Source organism: Paralichthys olivaceus, chromosome 16 (genome assembly GCF_024713975.1).
Source record: "Paralichthys olivaceus isolate ysfri-2021 chromosome 16, ASM2471397v2, whole genome shotgun sequence".
NCBI lineage: Eukaryota > Metazoa > Chordata > Actinopteri > Pleuronectiformes > Paralichthyidae > Paralichthys > Paralichthys olivaceus.
This window is the reverse complement of record NC_091108.1, coordinates 7,722,320-7,739,759: the sequence shown is the minus strand read 5'-3', so window position 1 is coordinate 7,739,759 and position 17,440 is coordinate 7,722,320. Positions and strand designations below refer to the sequence as shown.

Below are 17,440 nucleotides of genomic sequence, written 5' to 3'. Positions count from 1 at the left end.
TTGTATTGTAAATCAATTGACACAATCAATTGATTAAAAATCCTGGTGTTGGTGTTGTCCACATCATTGATGCACAAACTGTCACGTGAGCTCCTGTCATAACAGCAGCTCTTCTGTCAATAAGTCTGTGGACCTGCAGATTCCATATAAGTGCAACATCAATCATATCATAGTGATTTTTACGCACACACAAAAAAAAACATGATCGCATCTTAAGAAATGGACTTACCAGACAAAAACTGCTGAGAAGTGAGATGAGGAGAAAGTCCAGATTGCGGAGCAGCACAGCGGATCCCATCCCTGACCCTGAGGCGGCTCTACCTCGCAGGGGGCTCGAACGGTCGCTGGTGATGCTCAGATGAAACGACTCTAATTTCTCTGGCTCTCCTGGAGGTCGAGACAGTTGTGTTTCTTCACTCCATCTGGCCGCGCGACGCTTATGGCGGCTTGTGAAACCATAACTCTGTAATCGCCCCTCTCTGCCCTCGCTTTAATTTCCTATAATCTACTATATGCTCGGCTCAGGCGCAGCGCCGCTCACTTTATTTCTCTGCATCTGTCTCTTTTTTTTTTCCTCTTCTGAAATTACATCCACATGTCAGAACTATTTATGTCGCTCTCGCTCTGCGGTGGGAAGTTCAAATGAGTCTTTGTAGGGGAAGAAACCAACGCTGTATTTTTAGGTCTTTTAAATTTCCCCTCAGACTAACTTAAACACTTCAGCATGGAGCCATGCGCCCTTATGGCTTATTCCAGTCCTCCCTTCCAGAAAATGTTAGATCAGTGTTTTGGGACAGAAATAAGCCCGGGATGTGTCACTCCATCACCGGTCTGCTGTTGAATTTTGCACAATTTGATTCCCTGTGACTCATGTCAGCATCTACACAGAAACGTGCTGGAGGCAGCAGAGCAGCGGGGTCTCAGACAGGGTTTACTTTCAGCATTTGGCAGCAAATAACAGTATTGTGACAAAGCAGAGGTGCTATTATTTACTTCTCATAGGTTTGGCTACTCGTGAATAAACTCAAGTCTTTGCACTACAAAGCTGCAATTCACTTTACGCACCGCACACTGCCCCACGCGTTCTCATTTTACGCACGTCGCTCTCTGAAAACATTACGCGTAAAAGTGCCATTTATGTTATTTCCCGAAATCTATCGCGGCGATCACGCAGCTACTGAATGTATGAAAACTCCCCAAAACGGGCTCAGTTTTCTCAAAGAGGAGAGAGGAAACGCCAACTCGGCTTCAAGAATCTCTACTTACTATGGAGAGACCCTGACGGACAGACAACTCGCACATGCCTCAGTGTTTCTGCGCAGAGCCAAAGGGCGAAAAGAAGTAGAAGTTTGTCGTGTAGGGAAGCGTCTCCAGATGTGGCAGCCTGCAGGTCGTGTTCACTAGTGAGTATGTGGATGGAAAAGAGGGGGGGGGGCGGAGAGGAGGCAGGTATAGGGTGGAGCGTAGAGGGCTCTCATTGGTGCGCGCTCTCTTACGTTGGAATAAACCACGACTCCGAAGTGACATATTTTCTCACCCTTCAAACAAACTCTACATTCAACAGATCGCGGGGCCTTCGCCAAACCACTTTTTTTCCCTGCAGTTGCTCAAAAGTTGCATCTAGTGGGATTGGATTACCAAGACATAATGCGGAGGATGTTCTTTTTAAAAACCTCTGCTTCACTGTAATTTATGTTTAAAAGACATTTCCCTCACAGCTTTTAAACTTTGTGTCTGTGTTTGGAAATTAAACACTGGATCATTTGGCACACGGAAATGAATGTAGCAGCAAAAACAACATGAAAAAAGGTTTTTTACCTGTTTATTTACTGTTATATAATTAATAATAATAACGATAATAGCAAAATTATTAATTTTATTCTTCCAAAATGCATTCATCTTTTCCACCAATGTCATCACAACAATAGCTATAATATATATAGTTATAGTTATAGTTATAGTTATTTTTGTTGGATGTCAGTGTGTGTGTGTGATTTGAAAGGAGGGATGTTGACTGCACAACATCAATCAGATAATTCCACTACATCCTTCAATTTAGTTAAAAAAAATCCACTTTACAGTTTTCATAAAATGTGAAGAATGGAGAAAAACACCCATTTTTAGGTTATCGTGAGTCATGTTCATTTTGTTTGTTCCATGGCAGAGTGTGTGGATCATCTCCGTGCAAAATCTGCCCTCTCTGTTTCTGAAGCTCAGTCACTCTGACGTCCTTCTCAGGGCCGACTCAAATGTGAAGATGTGTTTTCTCAAAAGAGAACATGTCAATCCTGCAGGTTATGATCCCACTCAAAGCATTGCACATCAGCGGTGTTGTTCGTTCTAGCAGCTACTCTAATAGCTGAGAATACAATAAAACAACAGGCTTTTTTTTTTTTGTGCGGTCTCAGTAGTGAACAAGCACTTTACTGTGGCACTGTGAGTGTAATGAGCTATTTAGACCAAGCAGTTATGACAAAAAATAATGTGTCATTCAGGACTCACCTCATGGGCTCTACTGTTAATGGTGCTCAGAAGCTTTCACTGCTGACATGTAATGATGGACTGCTGATGTGCTCTGAGGCATCATATGAATTATCCAACGGAAAGAATAATGCTCCAGCATCCAAGTCATTTCACAGCCATATGTTACTGCCACACAGAGTGGAGACTCCTCCAAAGTGATATTTATTCTCATGTGGAAGCTCGTGTTGTTGACAGTATCGCTATATAACAAGACAATATCAAATTTTAACTTCCCTATACAGTACCCGCATTTTATGTGCAATTACACAGGAGGATGCACATGTAGCTGTTTCCACTGATGTACAGTATATTTTTATACCTCAACCAAGAAGGTTGTGTTTTCATTGCATTTTGTCTGTTTTTGCATGATTACTACAAAACTGATTTTCTTGAACATCGGTGGAAGGGTGGAGGATGGAACCCAGGAACTTTTGAAACAGATTCGGTTAAAGGGGGCATTGTGAGTTTCTCAACAAAAAAATGCCGAGATCTTCATGAAAAACTAATATCTATGAACAGGTGGAATTGCAAGAAGTTCACAGAAAATGTCTTACATGGTTTATGTATCTGATCTCAACACATCTACAAGCAATGTGATGATAAAGTGGGCAATTATTCTAAGCGGAGGTGTGCGCTCTTTAAGTGCCCTTCTAATCGTTCAAGTGCAGTTTCCATTTTAAACCTGCTTATTTTAAATGGGCTGTTTGCTTGGGCCTGTGGTGATGCTGGTTGCTGTTTTTCTTTCTGAAACTGTAAAAGTGAGAGAGAACCCTGAAGCTTCACCACCTATGCTGCACAAAGAGCCCTCACCTGTTCATTCAAAGTTCAGTGAAGAGCGACTCAGCACGTAGAACCCCAACCTTGAAGATCTGTTGTTGTGAACACGCTGTCGTGATTGACAATGTCCCTTACGTTGAGAGTACTTGATACTGGGCTCTTAACAGGACATGTTCTGAGTGTGAAGCCAATAAAGTAAACGGTTCTCAAATATGTGAGTCAGATACTTAGATTTCTGAAATAAGTAGTTTCATAGATACATAATCCACATAAAGACTCTAACATAAAAAATGTGTGCATAGTGCAAAAACAACATTGTGAAACAGTAAAACTTGCCAATAGTTTGACCAAGTTTATTCTGGATCTTCTGTCAGTTCCATGTTTTTCTGGAGGCTTTAACAACAGCTCACGGTCTCAGCCTCCGCACACAGACTGGATTCTGCTCAAGGATCCTTTTTTTATGTTATTGTTATTCAATTCAAAACAAATCCCACAAATACACCAAAACCAACAATGTGTTAGTTTGTCTCCCAATGACGTCTGAACATCGCCCTACTCTCTGTGGTAGTCAGCCCTGATCCCATTACTGAAGACATAAATCTCTGAAAATGGGTCATGAGTGTAATTCAGCAACTTTATGTAAAATAAAAATGGTAAATTGTTGCCTCTGTAGTAAACAATAATTAAATATGAGTCAGGGACTGTGTATGTGATATTGACTCAAACTAAACTAGAGATGATTAATCGTTGTTTTTTCAGGTGAGAATTATCGTTGTGGAGTTAGATAACATACATTCTTTCAACTAATGTACTAAAAAAAAAGAAATAAATCAATCACTTATTTTAGAGCTTTTCAAGGCAGACACAAAAAGGAAATATAACTATTTTTTTCTACTTTAATAATACATAAGCAACCTTCAATTCCAGTGTGACAGCAGCACTTCCCTCCTCAACTTGTCTGAAACAATCTTCTCAAAAAAGGTGATTTATTTTAGTTTTCTTTCCACTTCTCTTTTTTTCCTTTCTTCTTTAAATCTATGTCCTTGTCTTTCCGAAGTCATGGTGCCACTGTCACAACATCCTCGACCTTAAAAAGTGCAGGGGTTCCGTCTCATCAGGAGCAGGTTATTCCCGGAGCGAGAGATAATGAACAATATGAAAGCTGTCATTACATGTGATAATATATTTGTTCATGTGCCGTACAGAAAATTGCACCCCGCCGTGTCTCAACAGGAAACTCCAAATACAGTAAGCTGCAAAAGATTACCCGGGGAAGACTGCGTGCATGGCATATGCTTAATCTCCACTCCATTTCCAATCTGTCAGGTTTTTCCTCCCTCTCTTTGAAAAAAAAGGAAAAAAAATCAGGACAAGCTTTTCTTCTCAGAAATTTTCTCTGAAAAGTTAAATTCAGATCCACCTTTACTGCCACTATTCCTGATAATGGTATTCATCCCTGTAGGGAACCATTTTGCACAGTGGCCCCGTCATCCTGCCTCCACTACCATTTTCTTTACAGAAACACGTCTGATCCTTGACATACATCTGGAATTATTAATGCTTCGGCTGTAAGGTGCCCAAACTGCTTGGTGAACACCATTTGTGCCTGGTGACAAAACAGATGAGAGCATAAGAACGAAGAGTCAGCATGTTCAGGGGTTCATTCAGGAGTCATTGGTGCCAGACAAGTAAATTAAATGATGATGTGAATTTCTCAGGAGATCTTGATGCCACTGCGGCATCAGCTTATTCATTAGTAAGTCAGTTTGTTGATGCTTTCTTTGCTTATATCAGTTGAATGATAGGTGTCTAATGTCGGTGTCTGTGGGAACACGGTTAAAGAAGAGAACTTCACAGGATTCAGGTTCATGCCCTTGATACTTAGAAAGAATTTATCGAATGTATATAGCCCAGTGCAGTGGCTTACCACTGTGTATGGGCGTGTGAATTTAAAGGGAATGTTGGCCCTCTGCGGAGGTATGCTCTCTTACTGAATGCCACTCTTTTTAATTATTGACACCTTTAAATATCAGAGACTTTTTCTTATCAGAAGTTACACTTTGACTGAAAAGCATCAATGTGTCCTAAATATCTAGGAGAACCTAAGAATGGGGACAGTGAAACTCTATATCTGTTTGACGCATTCCTTGAAAGTCTGTAAAAACCCACATGAAAATTCAAAGCACATGTATGTTTTAGACACATGATGGTTCACATGTGTGATCACTTTTTGGTCAGTTCTGTACTATACTTATGGTTTCATGTAGCGTTCAGCACATTACCTCAGATGTGACGATTTCCATTTATACTTTATCTTTTCCATGTGAACATGTTTTCATGTTTCCACCCACATTCACCTCTTTGGGAGACCTTGTCAAATACATGTGCATATTTCATTTGCATGTGAAAGCTTCACATCCCATCACCACCACCAGCAAGTCCTGAAAAAAACACGTGGAATTGCAATCACTTCTCCTTCTGTGCTTCATTTTTAATCATTTCCATTTACTGTATGACTTGATAACATCACACACACAAACAATCCTTCCAGTGCTCGTCTCAGAACAAGGCCCCCACAGGAAGTTATTTCCAGCTGGATCGTGGTCAATTCATCTTCTCTTAGGCAGTACTCTTTGTTTTGACAGCCCACCCACTCAGGTCTCCCGAAGGTATACCCCAGAAATAGAGTTAAGGGACACATCCGGTCAAAGAAACTACGTCGCTGACACCAAGAACACGGGTCACACATGGACTCTTGTGAGGTGGAAGTCCTTATGATCACAAACATCAATCATCCACCTTGATGCCATTAGCTACTGATGCCACTGTTCAAACACATGACTCAGACAGATAAGGCAGCTTGATGTAGCTAATGACTTTTACTGACCTCCACATCCCCATGACATCAACAGGTCTGTGACACACTGTGCTGTGACACGTAAAGACACCGCAAACTTGTTTTTTTTCCTACAAAGGGTTTGAAAAAAAAGCTGCTTGCACAGTTTAAAGTCTATCTTGGAAAAATCCATCTCACCACAACATGCCACTAAAGTGATATGGAGCTTTTGAACTTTAGAGAGACTCACTATCAGTGCAGTATAAACCATAAACACAGTGAACTGACACGAATTTTAGGAAACGTCAATGATCGTTACATCACCAGCAGAATAATCACATCCCACTGCTCAGACAAACTGGTGAAAGCAAAAGGGAGCATGTCGCTATGGTGAAAAAAAAAACCATTGTTTACATTGGAAGCTTTAAAATCCTCACAGTTGAACTTTGCACCATTACCCTGAACATATAGATCTGTGTAGAAAACAAACATGACAGAGCAGACGATCTTCTGTTTCACCAATCAATGACAAATCACAGCACTGGGGCTTAAAGTGTAGAGCAGCTGTTTGTAACTCTAATGTGGTCTCTGCACTGTGCACCGAGATCATGACCCAGAATGCAATTTTAAAATAAACGAGCACTTGTCACTGACTGGTCAGTCCACAGAGGACATTGGAGTGACTTGGGAGTTTGCAGTGTCGCTTCGCAAGCAAGGACATTCTAATGCACAGTGACTACTGTGTGCCGGAGGATGGCTGACCACTGACCTGCTGAGTCAAAGTTAGAAAATAAAGATCAATACGTATAATGAATCTCAATAAGTATTGTCTTTCTTCTCATCCACTCAATAAAGAAGTAAGCTGTGCGGCAGGGGACAGGCAGATAATAACAGAGGCGAGGGAGGATGGGGTTATAATGAAATGAACACGATAAGTCATCTACCCAATGTGAGGATACTTTAATCCAAGGTTATTTCCAGAGCCACAAATCACTCTGTTCCTCTGTGTAAATCCGTGATTAAGAGAAGTAAAAACATTCATGGTGAAACTAGGGAATAGATGAAAACAGGGACAAGTAGAAATATTCACTTCCAGCTAGTTCCATTGTGACCAAAAGAGGGCGCTGTGGCTCAGCTGCCGGGTTAGCTGCTGGTGTTTGACAGAACAGAAGTTGTCAGCTTATAAATTGGGCCTGTGGGCTGACATCCTGCCCTTGAATAAATAATACTTCTTCCTCTGTTTGTCTAATCTTTGATGCACCAACTCTCTGTCTGAAGATAGCGGCTGATGTTAGAGCTGGTTAATTGCTTGTGAAAGAATGGAACCAGGAATCGTTAAATCTAGGACTCAAAAGTTTGAATTGCATGTTGGACCCCAGCAGACTGAGCATGCTCACAAACACCCACATAAACAGGAGAAGCATTAATGTGGTTTATTAAAGCTAAAATGTTTGTTACAGAAATCCAGCTGTGATTCCCCCAAAAGGCAGCGTTTATATTATCTTTGCTAAATAAGAATTCCTGCCAAACAACATGGCTGCACAGTCTATGTTGGAGTGCAGCCTGTGCAGACTGGCACCGTCGCCACTTCTCCACGCTTCACTGGAAACCACATCGGGTCCTACTTGGACACGGGACAGTTTAATTACACGCCCGCTCCCTTCACTGACTGCGTTGTGAATTTGATAATGAACACGTCACAGCTACCAGGAATCCAGCTGGTGTATTAACCGCCTTATTGGTATTAGCATTGGCATGGAAACGCTGTATCCTGAGTGCTGGTAAATGACAGCGGATCCGTGTCGCCACAGCTCCACAGAGAGGTAACACAGAGCCATCGGGGAGTTTCGGTGTGTTGATGCAGTCACAGAGCGCTGCGTACACTTGATACTGCTGTTTAAAGCAATCTGAATGTAAATAAAAGGCTTGAGCCAAGACTGGAACCTGCAACTACCTCTGATTGACGGACAGGTTTTTAAACAGGTGGCAACTTTAGACTAAATCCATATCCAAGATACTAATAGTTGCTTTAGGTCAGATTTTAGTTTTTCATGTTTTTTTTCCCCCGTGTAACAGGCTGGTATATTTAAACAGCGATCAACTGGGAAACAGACAAAATGCTGTGTTTGAATCCAACTTTTAGAATCTGAATGTATGTCAGTAAAAAGAAATTGACATTTTGTAAATAAAACCATTCCAATATATCATGTTTATGATATTATTATTGGCATCCAAAGTTAATTTATGTAGCTCAAATGGCTCTGTGTACATCTAGGATGATTAATGCTCATATAGTGTGACAGTGAATTATAATTATACAAATCAGGCAAGAGTATTTTTTTCTTTAAACAAACATTTGGAGACAGCAAAGCTTACAAACTCGGCCAAGGAGGTTATGTTTTCACATAACATAACATTTGTGGTTGTGAACAACATTTAACAAAAACAACTGGATGGATTGCTACAAAAATTGGTGGAAGAATTTGGTATGGGTCAGTGACGAAGCCATTCAAATTTAGTGCGGCTTTACAGTGGATTCAGGAATTTATTTAGCTTTTGAACATTGCAAGATTTATTCAACATTTTCATTCTTTTCCCAGGGAATGATTCAATTATGATGAAAAAAATAAGTCAGGCACATTGAGGCAACTGATTACAGAGAGTACGGAATGTGCTGTAGTGTTGTGCGGAGGTATGCGCTCTACTGAGTCCCATTCCAGTTATGTATCAAATCTATGTGTCAAATATGTAGCATGTAATGTTAAGTGTCCCTAAATGCACATTCATGAACATCTAATTTTAAAAACATGCTGCTACAGAAAAATTGTATTTAGCCTCCATTGAATTTCACATGCACAAAAAAAAGTGGCAATAAACAGCTCACGGTTTTGACATGAATAATGCAAACACCCGAGCTGACTCACGCTGACTTTGATGTTTTGTCTAAACTATTGTACGAGAAGATTTCACATTCTTGTTGCAGAGATTTCCTTTTCATTTCAGAGCTTTTCCCCTTTTTCATCACCATCCACCTCCACCATCTGAAAATAGGATTCTCCACATCCTCCCTAACTGGATTTCACACTCAGCCACTTTTATCTGACATGTAGCCGGGTGAGATATATTGCCTCAGAATTGATGGTAGTGACACTCGGGACGTATTTTTTAATGATTTCACCTATAGTGTTATTTTGTGTCTTTTCCGCTGCAGATTGTTGTTGGTGTGACATCTGACAGTGTGCCACCATTTTGTTGGTTGGGGGTAATTATATAACAGCCCTCTCTTTTATCCAGGCTGTTAAGGCACCGCAAAGACAAAAGGCTCCACTGAAGGTCGTCTGATGGGTCCAAATAATAATTGGCATTGTCCGCTGACTGGAGCCCTTCCAAGGTACATACCAATCAGACAACAGAGCTCCTCCAAAATAGCAAACCACACAGGTCTTGCATGTTTTAAGAGCCTGGCTGTACGAGGCTGGCTGTGTCGTGAACTGTTGCTGCAGCCTGTCAATGACAATCACCTGGTGCGATCTGAAAGAGGGGGTAGTGTTGGCTCTGAGCTATGCAGGGCCCAATCCATTTATATTCAGACTGACATACACAGTTTCTGTCTGTGTCTCCATCTGGGTTAGCAAGCCAGACCCTGACAACCTAAATCATGTTCTGTTTGAAAATAATGAGGAACAAATGACTTATTATTTATCCAGCTTGCACTAATCTGGTGATTATTTTATGCTTCGACGTTCACTGCAGTCCAGGCCACAGTGAGCGAGAGCAGCAGGGCGAGCCTCATTCTTGTTTCTGTGTGTGTTTCTCCTAATAGTTTTTAAAAGATCAGAGTCTCTCTATCTTTAATTAAAGTAATTTCCCCAGTTTTTTTTTTTTGCCAATATCCAAACATTTTTCCCAAAGAAGATTTTAAAAATGTTCTCAAATGTGGCAATGCTAAATAAAGAGAGAAAATATTCCTGAAACTTTCTTTTTATCCAGATCCTCACCAAAATGTTATCGATTCTTTTTTGGCACATCTCCCATCTTTCCATTAGGTTTCGTCAAAATCTGTTTTCGTGTAATTTTGTTCACAAACAAACAAACATAACCTCCGAGGTGGAGAAATCAATCAATGATCTTCAATGATTTTCATTTAGCCTCCTGCATTTCTATGGGTCTTTACAACCTGTTGTCGCAGACCAAAGAAGATCTCTCGGCTCGTTCAAATTTCATGGCGTCCTTGCTTTTCATTGTGAACAGGAAACTTTAAAACTCATTTAATCTCCAAAAGATAAGCTGTTAGGTTTAAAAGCGAACGGATGGACATAAGGGGAATGTAAGTAATGCAGCCCTACCAGCCCGGCCAGTGATGATGGAGGCTGTGTTCAGGGTGTGTTTCCTGACGATGGATTTGCCAAAACTCAACATATGCCGCTGCCGACTTGTTTGATTGGTCGCCACTTCTGTCACATGAGATGTGTGGAAGCTTTAAATACAGGCCTGGAGCGTCAGCTGTCGAGCAATATCTCTCAGTGCAAAGACAAAGGGATTTAATATAGTCAGTGTTGTTCTACATAACCCATCTGTAAAGTGAACAGAAGCAAACGGTTTCCTGGGCACAAAGACACAGGATGAAAAATGTACAGATATGTCTCTGAAAAGACAAACACAGGACTAAATTCGTATCTAGGAGTCAGATATGTTTGGCATCATCAGGCTTTGGAAGTTGTAGGAGAAATTGGTCGTTTTTTTCTTGTTTACCCTTGTTTATTTGTGGATAGGTCATATTTCATGTTGCATTTGTCAAGATGCACAAAATCAAAATAAATCGCAGCAGCAGCACATAGATCAGAACGTCCTTTTCAATCCATACTCAATGTGTTCCGCCACCCACTCCTGAAATAAAAATAACAACAATAACGCAGCATGAGGGAAATTGTGAGCCTCTAACTATAGAAAACAATGTTTGGCTGAGTCATACAGATATTTTTCAGAACTGTGAGTAAATAATAGAACTCAATCCTTTTAATTATGGTGATTATCTTTGAGTTTAGTCCTTTTGAATGAGCTGCTCTACTGTGATGTAAAGAAATGGCAGTTTCTTTAAGAGAAAAACCTCAGTGACTTTAGTAAAACATGATTTAGGGATTTTTCTATACACTGGTGATGTTTTAAATTCATAATATTTGAGATAACATTACGTTACATATCATTTCAATGATGCTCCAAAGCGACAGCTAAATGATATGTAATGTAATGTACTGTGACATTCTGTAGTTAGACCCAGTGTGGCAGTATACAACTAAACCTGCATTGCAAAATACTGAAATGTTTGGATACAGATACCAGCATTGGAAATCAGGGTCAGGTATCAGAGAGTATATTCAAATCCAGGTACCCATCCTACACCACATATTTAAAGAATATTAGTTTCACACAGATAAAAATGGGAATTTTCTTTTCCTCGAAATTACTTCCTCTTTGCCATTTCAAAACAGCAGCTGGGTGTGCAGTGTTTATTGCTGTGTGTTGTTATATCTGTTTAGCCTGTTCCTGTGCCACAGAGGAACATTCTGTTGCCTCTTTTGTCCTTTTATTGTTTGATTTATAAAGTGAGGTTTTTATTGTATTATTAAGGATTTATACACAGGGGACATTGTTCATATTGTGTGACAAATGGTAGTTTTTTATCCTAAAACAAATCATCCCTAAAATTTGCTCCCCTCAAAATCAATTTGCAGATGAATTGAATGCTTGTTTGAATTGTTTACACTCGTATGAGCTTAATTCCATGACAAAGTGAACACCAAAGACTTCACTTTGCCTGTCGCTCCATCCATCTCCATTCATGCGTGAGTATGGCAGCTCCACAAAGTGCGTCTTAATGTCATCCCGGTTCAATCTCTCGACTTTCCTGTTCCAGACGTTCAGCTTTGAAGGAAAAGATCACTCACGTTTAACCACACTCACAATCCGAGATCAGACACAAACACTCTGCGAATCCTATTCTGGGCTGGATTGGATTTTAATGCTCTGCAAATCCCTCTGATCAGACCGGATAAATGGTCATGATAAGGATTTGTCGCAGTAACTAATGTCGTCTCATTGGTTGCCAATTTTGAATAATAATCAAGGATAATTGCTGCGAATTGCGGTTCATCACGCAGCATTGTGACATTGTGATTTAAAGAACTTTACCCCCTCCTCTTGTCCTGCAATTACCATTTTATTTAACCCCTCATCAATGCTAATAGCCGCCACAATTCACTGACCAAGGTCATCAGTCTGACAAAAGGGGGGTTACACAGGGTCACACTTGTGTTGATGGAAATAGTCCAATTAACTGAAGGCTCCAGGCCCTGGCGTTTCAGCTGATATAGTTTTCCATCATCTGTATTGCAATGATACAACAACCTTTGTCTTAAATAGAAACACCAAGCCATATCCTTTTTTAGTCCTCTCCCCATTGTTGGCAGTCTGCTGGGGCATGGAAGGAGGGGTGGTGAAGATGACCCCTGTGGACAGTGGATAAAGGGACCTCACCCCTGATGGGCCACCTCCAGCTGCAGTGTGCTAGATCCCTCTGCCCTGTCAGTCCTCCCCTCCCGTCTCCTGAGATCTCCTCGCAATGGCCCCAAAGAAGAAGGAAGAACCTAAACCCGCAGCACCGGTGGCCCCAAAACCACCGGAGCCTGAGCTCCCCAAGACCCCGGAGTTTGACCCCACATCAGTGACGGTAAAATGACACACACAGCAAAAATACGCAATAATGGGGAGGCTGTGAATTGAATTTAGATTAAGAAAGTGTTTCAGTCTTTTAAATGACTCAGACTGGATATACAATTAATCTCTATGAAGTTGTCCATTAAAATTGTAAAATAGAAATTAATCTTGTTTTAATATATATATATGCATATTATTCCTTGTAATGATTAAAATTCAAAATTAAATTAGATTTCATAGAAATTGTTTTGGACAGTTTTGAGAGAGCATCAGAGACCCCATGTGACTTAAACTTGGCAGTGCAAGCAGAACAGGTCTGTGCAACCATCTGTGTGCTCACTCTGCCCATTTGTACAATATCAAACACACTTTTTTTTAGAAGTTAAAGTTTAAACGTGCATCTAAAACGGTAATGTAGAGTTAAGGCAGCTGTGACTTCATGGTGAGGTTCAGACGGAAACTATAGCTGATACCACACATCATGGAAAGATCTTCTGCTGACTTGGCCCCTTCTCAATGGATGAATGTTTTCCTGGTCGGACGAGTCGCCATGTTACAATGGAGAGCGGTAAAAGCCACAAAATATGATTTTCATTATGTCGGGGTATAGCAGACCACCCGCACCATTCCTCTGAGGGCGAGGAGGGTGGAAAAACGGAGAGGAAGAAAAATACAGATAATTGGATCCATCGCCATCCATCTTCAAGCGTGCTTAGATAAGTGTTTAGATAATATTTTTACAAAGTGGGGTTTGTAGACATCCAGACATCACACAAAGACTGAGGGCACCATCTGATGGGAGTCCAAAAAATACACAGAGTATAAATAGTCAACATTTGTCATGGTGTTGAGGGTAATGATCTTTTTTTTTAGCTAAATGGGCGTGCACTGCAGATTGTAAAGCTAAACCAGCACACTGACACAGTAGCTGGTAAAACTAAAGAAAAACAGCTGTCGCTCTGTACTGTGGTAAACTGACCTAAATTTTAAAAAGCACATATTTTATTAAAAATCCAATTCTAAATCTAAATCATGTGGGACTGTGTTATTCATCAGCGGTTTTATTTTAATATTCAACGAATGATAGATATAATAATAACATACATGATCGTCAGGTTGTGAATTACTGGCCTTGCCGGTGTTTAAAATACCAGAGATCATTTCACACATATCGCATCCAAAAATAGACTCAATGAATCGGACAGCAGCGGTAAGACGAGGGGCATCAGGCCCAAGGTCACCGATACGTCATGTCCAGTAATGAGAACAGGGTTACTTGATCTGCTGACATGATAATGGTGGAGGGGAGGTTTGGGGTCACGCATAACAGTTTGTTATCTGGTGTTTTTCACTTCACTTCCTCCTGCCAATGCCTGTGAGCTCTGAATGAGCAGCAGCATCTCACCGCTCTCTGTTTTGCCTCTTTTCAGCTGGAATTCACTCCTGAGCAAATTGAGGGTAAGGCTGAGGTCGTTGTTGTCATTGTTGTCGTTTGTGTTGCATGAACTGCATGCTATTCATAGATGGGTTTGTGTGATTGTGCTCTCCATTAGTGTGAGAAATGATCAACTGCAGCTGATGGTTCAGGGCTAAGCCATTATTTCAAGAGAAAACACCTCCATCCAAGTGGTTCACTTTGACAGGAGGCATGTGTCAATCAGCGTTGAGTCAAAAAACCCTTGCTCAGTCTAAAAGAGAGGGATTGATCCGAGGCTTGTCATTATACATAATCACTATACAGGCAGCATCTTCAAGGCTTCTCCTCAAAGAGGCCGCGTGTGGCTCAGGTCACAATGAGCTGAGGCGAACTCTGGAGAAGTAAACATCTTTTTCTGTGTTCACAGATTTCAAAGATGCTTTCCAGCTGTTTGACAGGACTCCAGCTAACGAGATGAAAATCACTTACGCCCAGTGCGGTGACCTAATTAGGGCTTTGGGCCAGAATCCTACAAACGTAGAGATCATGCATGTCCTCGGGAAACCCAAGCCTGAAGGTTGGTAGCATGCACATCACGATACTGAAGGATTCCCCTGTATGTGGTCAGTGTTGGATTAGTGTCTGTGCTAAATGTCGGTCCAGCGTGTGTTGAATACAAAGAAAGATTCAAATAGATTCAAACACCAGCCTGAGTTATTTTTAACTTTGGGAAATCAGCACTTCCATTATTTTTGTTTCCACAGACATGCAGACCAAGATGCTTGACTTTGAACAGTTCCTCCCCATCCACCAGCACATTTGCAAGGCCAAGGACTGTGGAACATATGAAGACTTTGTGGAGGGTCTGAGGGTGTTTGACAAGGAGGGGAACGGCTCAGTCATGGGAGCTGAGCTCCGGCACGTTCTGGCAACACTGGGTGAGTCTCACCGCACACAGATGTCTTTTTTTAATGCTGCTGTTAATGAGAATTCACACAGAGCTGGTTGTTTTCTTTGTTGTCTTTCTTTCAGGTGAGAAGATGAGAGAGGATGAGGTGGAGCAGCTGATGCAAAACCAGGAGGATCAGAATGGATGCATCAATTATGAAGCTTTTGTGAAATACATTATGGCATCTTAAAAAGGGTACATGTGTGTCTGCCTTGTTGTCACTGTGGTGCTACATCACTCTGCCTCATGAAATGTGTGAGTGATGAGTAGTTTGTCCTTCACTAAGAAATATAAACACTGGATTATAATTCAGGTTTCTGTGAATCCTATCATGTATATTTCTCATTTCCAAGCTTCTCCAATTCATCTGTGACTCATCAATATATCTATAACTTTTAATACTATTTATTTGAAGATTGTGTTGATGTTGTGCACACACTGCCCATGTTCACACTGTAGATCCTCATCAATAAAGAAACACATTTGATTGAGTTCTCTTTTTTTAAATGATCTGCCTTTGCTGGAGTTATAGTTATTAAATTACAAAGAAGACAGCTACCCGTGCATGTTCTCTGGGCACATATCTGACTGCCAGGAGACCCCAGGGTAGAGCCAGAACATGCAGGACAGACAATAGAGCTCATCAGACCTCGGAATGCTGCAGGATCCCCAGGAGGAGCTCGAGGATGTTGCTGAGGAGAGAGATGTCTGGGCTGCTTGTTAACCTGCCAGCTGGTTTGATGGGTGGATTAAAAGAGGGAACAAGGAAAGAAGACAGTTTTTCTTTGTTTTGATTCCTGCTTTAATTTAGGACAGAACCGAATATAACAGTAAGTTTGATATAATTTTAAGAAATATATATCATATAAGTATATTAATAATCATAATAAGAAAATGTGTTTTCTTAACCTAACCCTAAATAATTAAATAACATCAATGAAGAAAAATAAAAATCTGCCTCTGCTATACATGAAGGTATGCATGAAGGCTGACTTTATTACATTAAAGTATTTTTAATTAAGAATACTTCACACACAAACAAGTATTAACTGCCATTATTCTTGTTACCTAAAATTGTTGGAAATGCCTGAAAATGTTGTTCAGCACAACTTGGGAAAGAAGGTTTGCGTTTGGTATGTTGATATAATAAAAGTACAATTAATTACTGTATTGTAAATATTGTAGGATCATAATAAACATAATATACTAATTGAAAACCTCAATCAAGGGGGAAAAAACTGAAAAAGTATGTACTATAAAGATCCATCAGTGGATATCATTTGATGGAAATATGAAAAATAGTTGTATTTCCTCTCATTGACCAGTAGATAGCGCTATCTCTCAAGTTATGTAGGAGTATGTAAGGAGGAGAACCTTGAAGTCAATCCTGAGCAGAGCAACTGGACTAATGTGTTCTCTCCTCTTGGTTCACGTTAACAGAACGAGCTGCAGAGTTCTGAATGAGCTGGTGTTTGTCATCTGCCATGTTGGCGGATTCACACCATTGAATATCAGTGTATTTGCCAAGTGCAGCCTGTAACAGTACCAACAAACTTCAGCAGGTTCCTGTTGACCGAGCTGACAGTTCTCAAGCTATAACTCAAAGTGTTTTGCTTCGAGGGTGAAGATAAATTACCACTTGTGTTATTTCCCTTCAAGCAGAGTTAGGGTTGGTGAAATCATCTTTTTCCACCGATGGTACCATTTGTAATGTAGAAACCATTCAGTCAAATGAATATATTTCAAATGTCTTTTGCATCTGTTTAATAGGCATACTCTCAAAAGTATAATGTACATGTTGTATTTTTGGAAACAGTGCTTTTTGCTGCGCAGCATGAGTCGATGATGGTTGGTCCTCCAGCTTGTTAGGGAGTCATTTGGAAACAAATTCAGCAGTGCAATTTTAATTTGAACACTAATATAACCTTTAGCTTCACCACAAATAGCTTCTTCAGAAACCTCTCCCTCACTGGCCTCCGTCACACCACGTAATCTTCCTCAGTCAGCTCTCCACTTCCAGCCCGAGCGTCAGGCTATATATTTATAGCCATTATTTGCGCAAAGCCAATTTTCCGCTGGACATCCAACGAGAAAGGCGACCATTTATAGTTGCTTGGATATTTTGACTCGACCGCAGAGCTTCGGTAATTCAGTAAAGCGACTGCATCATAATGAAATAATTTCCTTAATGTGATTCCAGGTAAAGAGTAATGCTGTTCTTGTG

At 40.6% G+C, this 17,440-nt stretch overlaps 2 protein-coding genes across 2 annotated transcripts in view; one reads left to right on the top strand and one right to left on the bottom strand.

The window, feature by feature from the left end:
• pth1r (parathyroid hormone 1 receptor) overlaps nucleotides 1-1,406 on the bottom strand; it is a 41,546-nt gene extending 40,140 nt beyond the window's left edge. The window contains exon 1 of the mRNA XM_020102071.2: nucleotides 230-1,406. Within this exon, the coding sequence (XP_019957630.2) occupies nucleotides 230-298 (69 nt within the window). The 5' untranslated portion in view covers nucleotides 299-1,406. The remainder of the gene's footprint in view (nucleotides 1-229) is intronic.
• Nucleotides 1,407-12,667: 11,261 nt separating this feature from the next.
• myl13 (myosin, light chain 13) lies at nucleotides 12,668-15,541 on the top strand. The gene is made up of 5 exons (XM_020105248.2): nucleotides 12,668-12,863; nucleotides 14,281-14,308; nucleotides 14,695-14,844; nucleotides 15,032-15,205; nucleotides 15,300-15,541. The coding sequence occupies exons 1-5, from the start codon at nucleotides 12,756-12,758 to the stop codon at nucleotides 15,404-15,406; spliced, it is 567 nt and encodes a 188-aa protein (XP_019960807.1). The 5' UTR covers nucleotides 12,668-12,755; the 3' UTR covers nucleotides 15,407-15,541.
• Nucleotides 15,542-17,440: the final 1,899 nt, after the last annotated feature.

What these genes read in the sequence shown, in the direction of transcription:
- myl13 (XM_020105248.2), top strand. Translation starts at nt 12,756, where the DNA reads ATGGCCCCAAAGAAGAAGGAAGAACCTAAACCCGCAGCACCGGTGGCC. An exon ending in TTGACCCCACATCAGTGACG is followed by an intron (nt 12,864 to 14,280) that starts GTAAAATGACAC and finishes GCCTCTTTTCAG; the next exon opens with CTGGAATTCACTCCTGAGCA. An exon ending in GCACGTTCTGGCAACACTGG is followed by an intron (nt 15,206 to 15,299) that starts GTGAGTCTCACC and finishes TCTTTCTTTCAG; the next exon opens with GTGAGAAGATGAGAGAGGAT.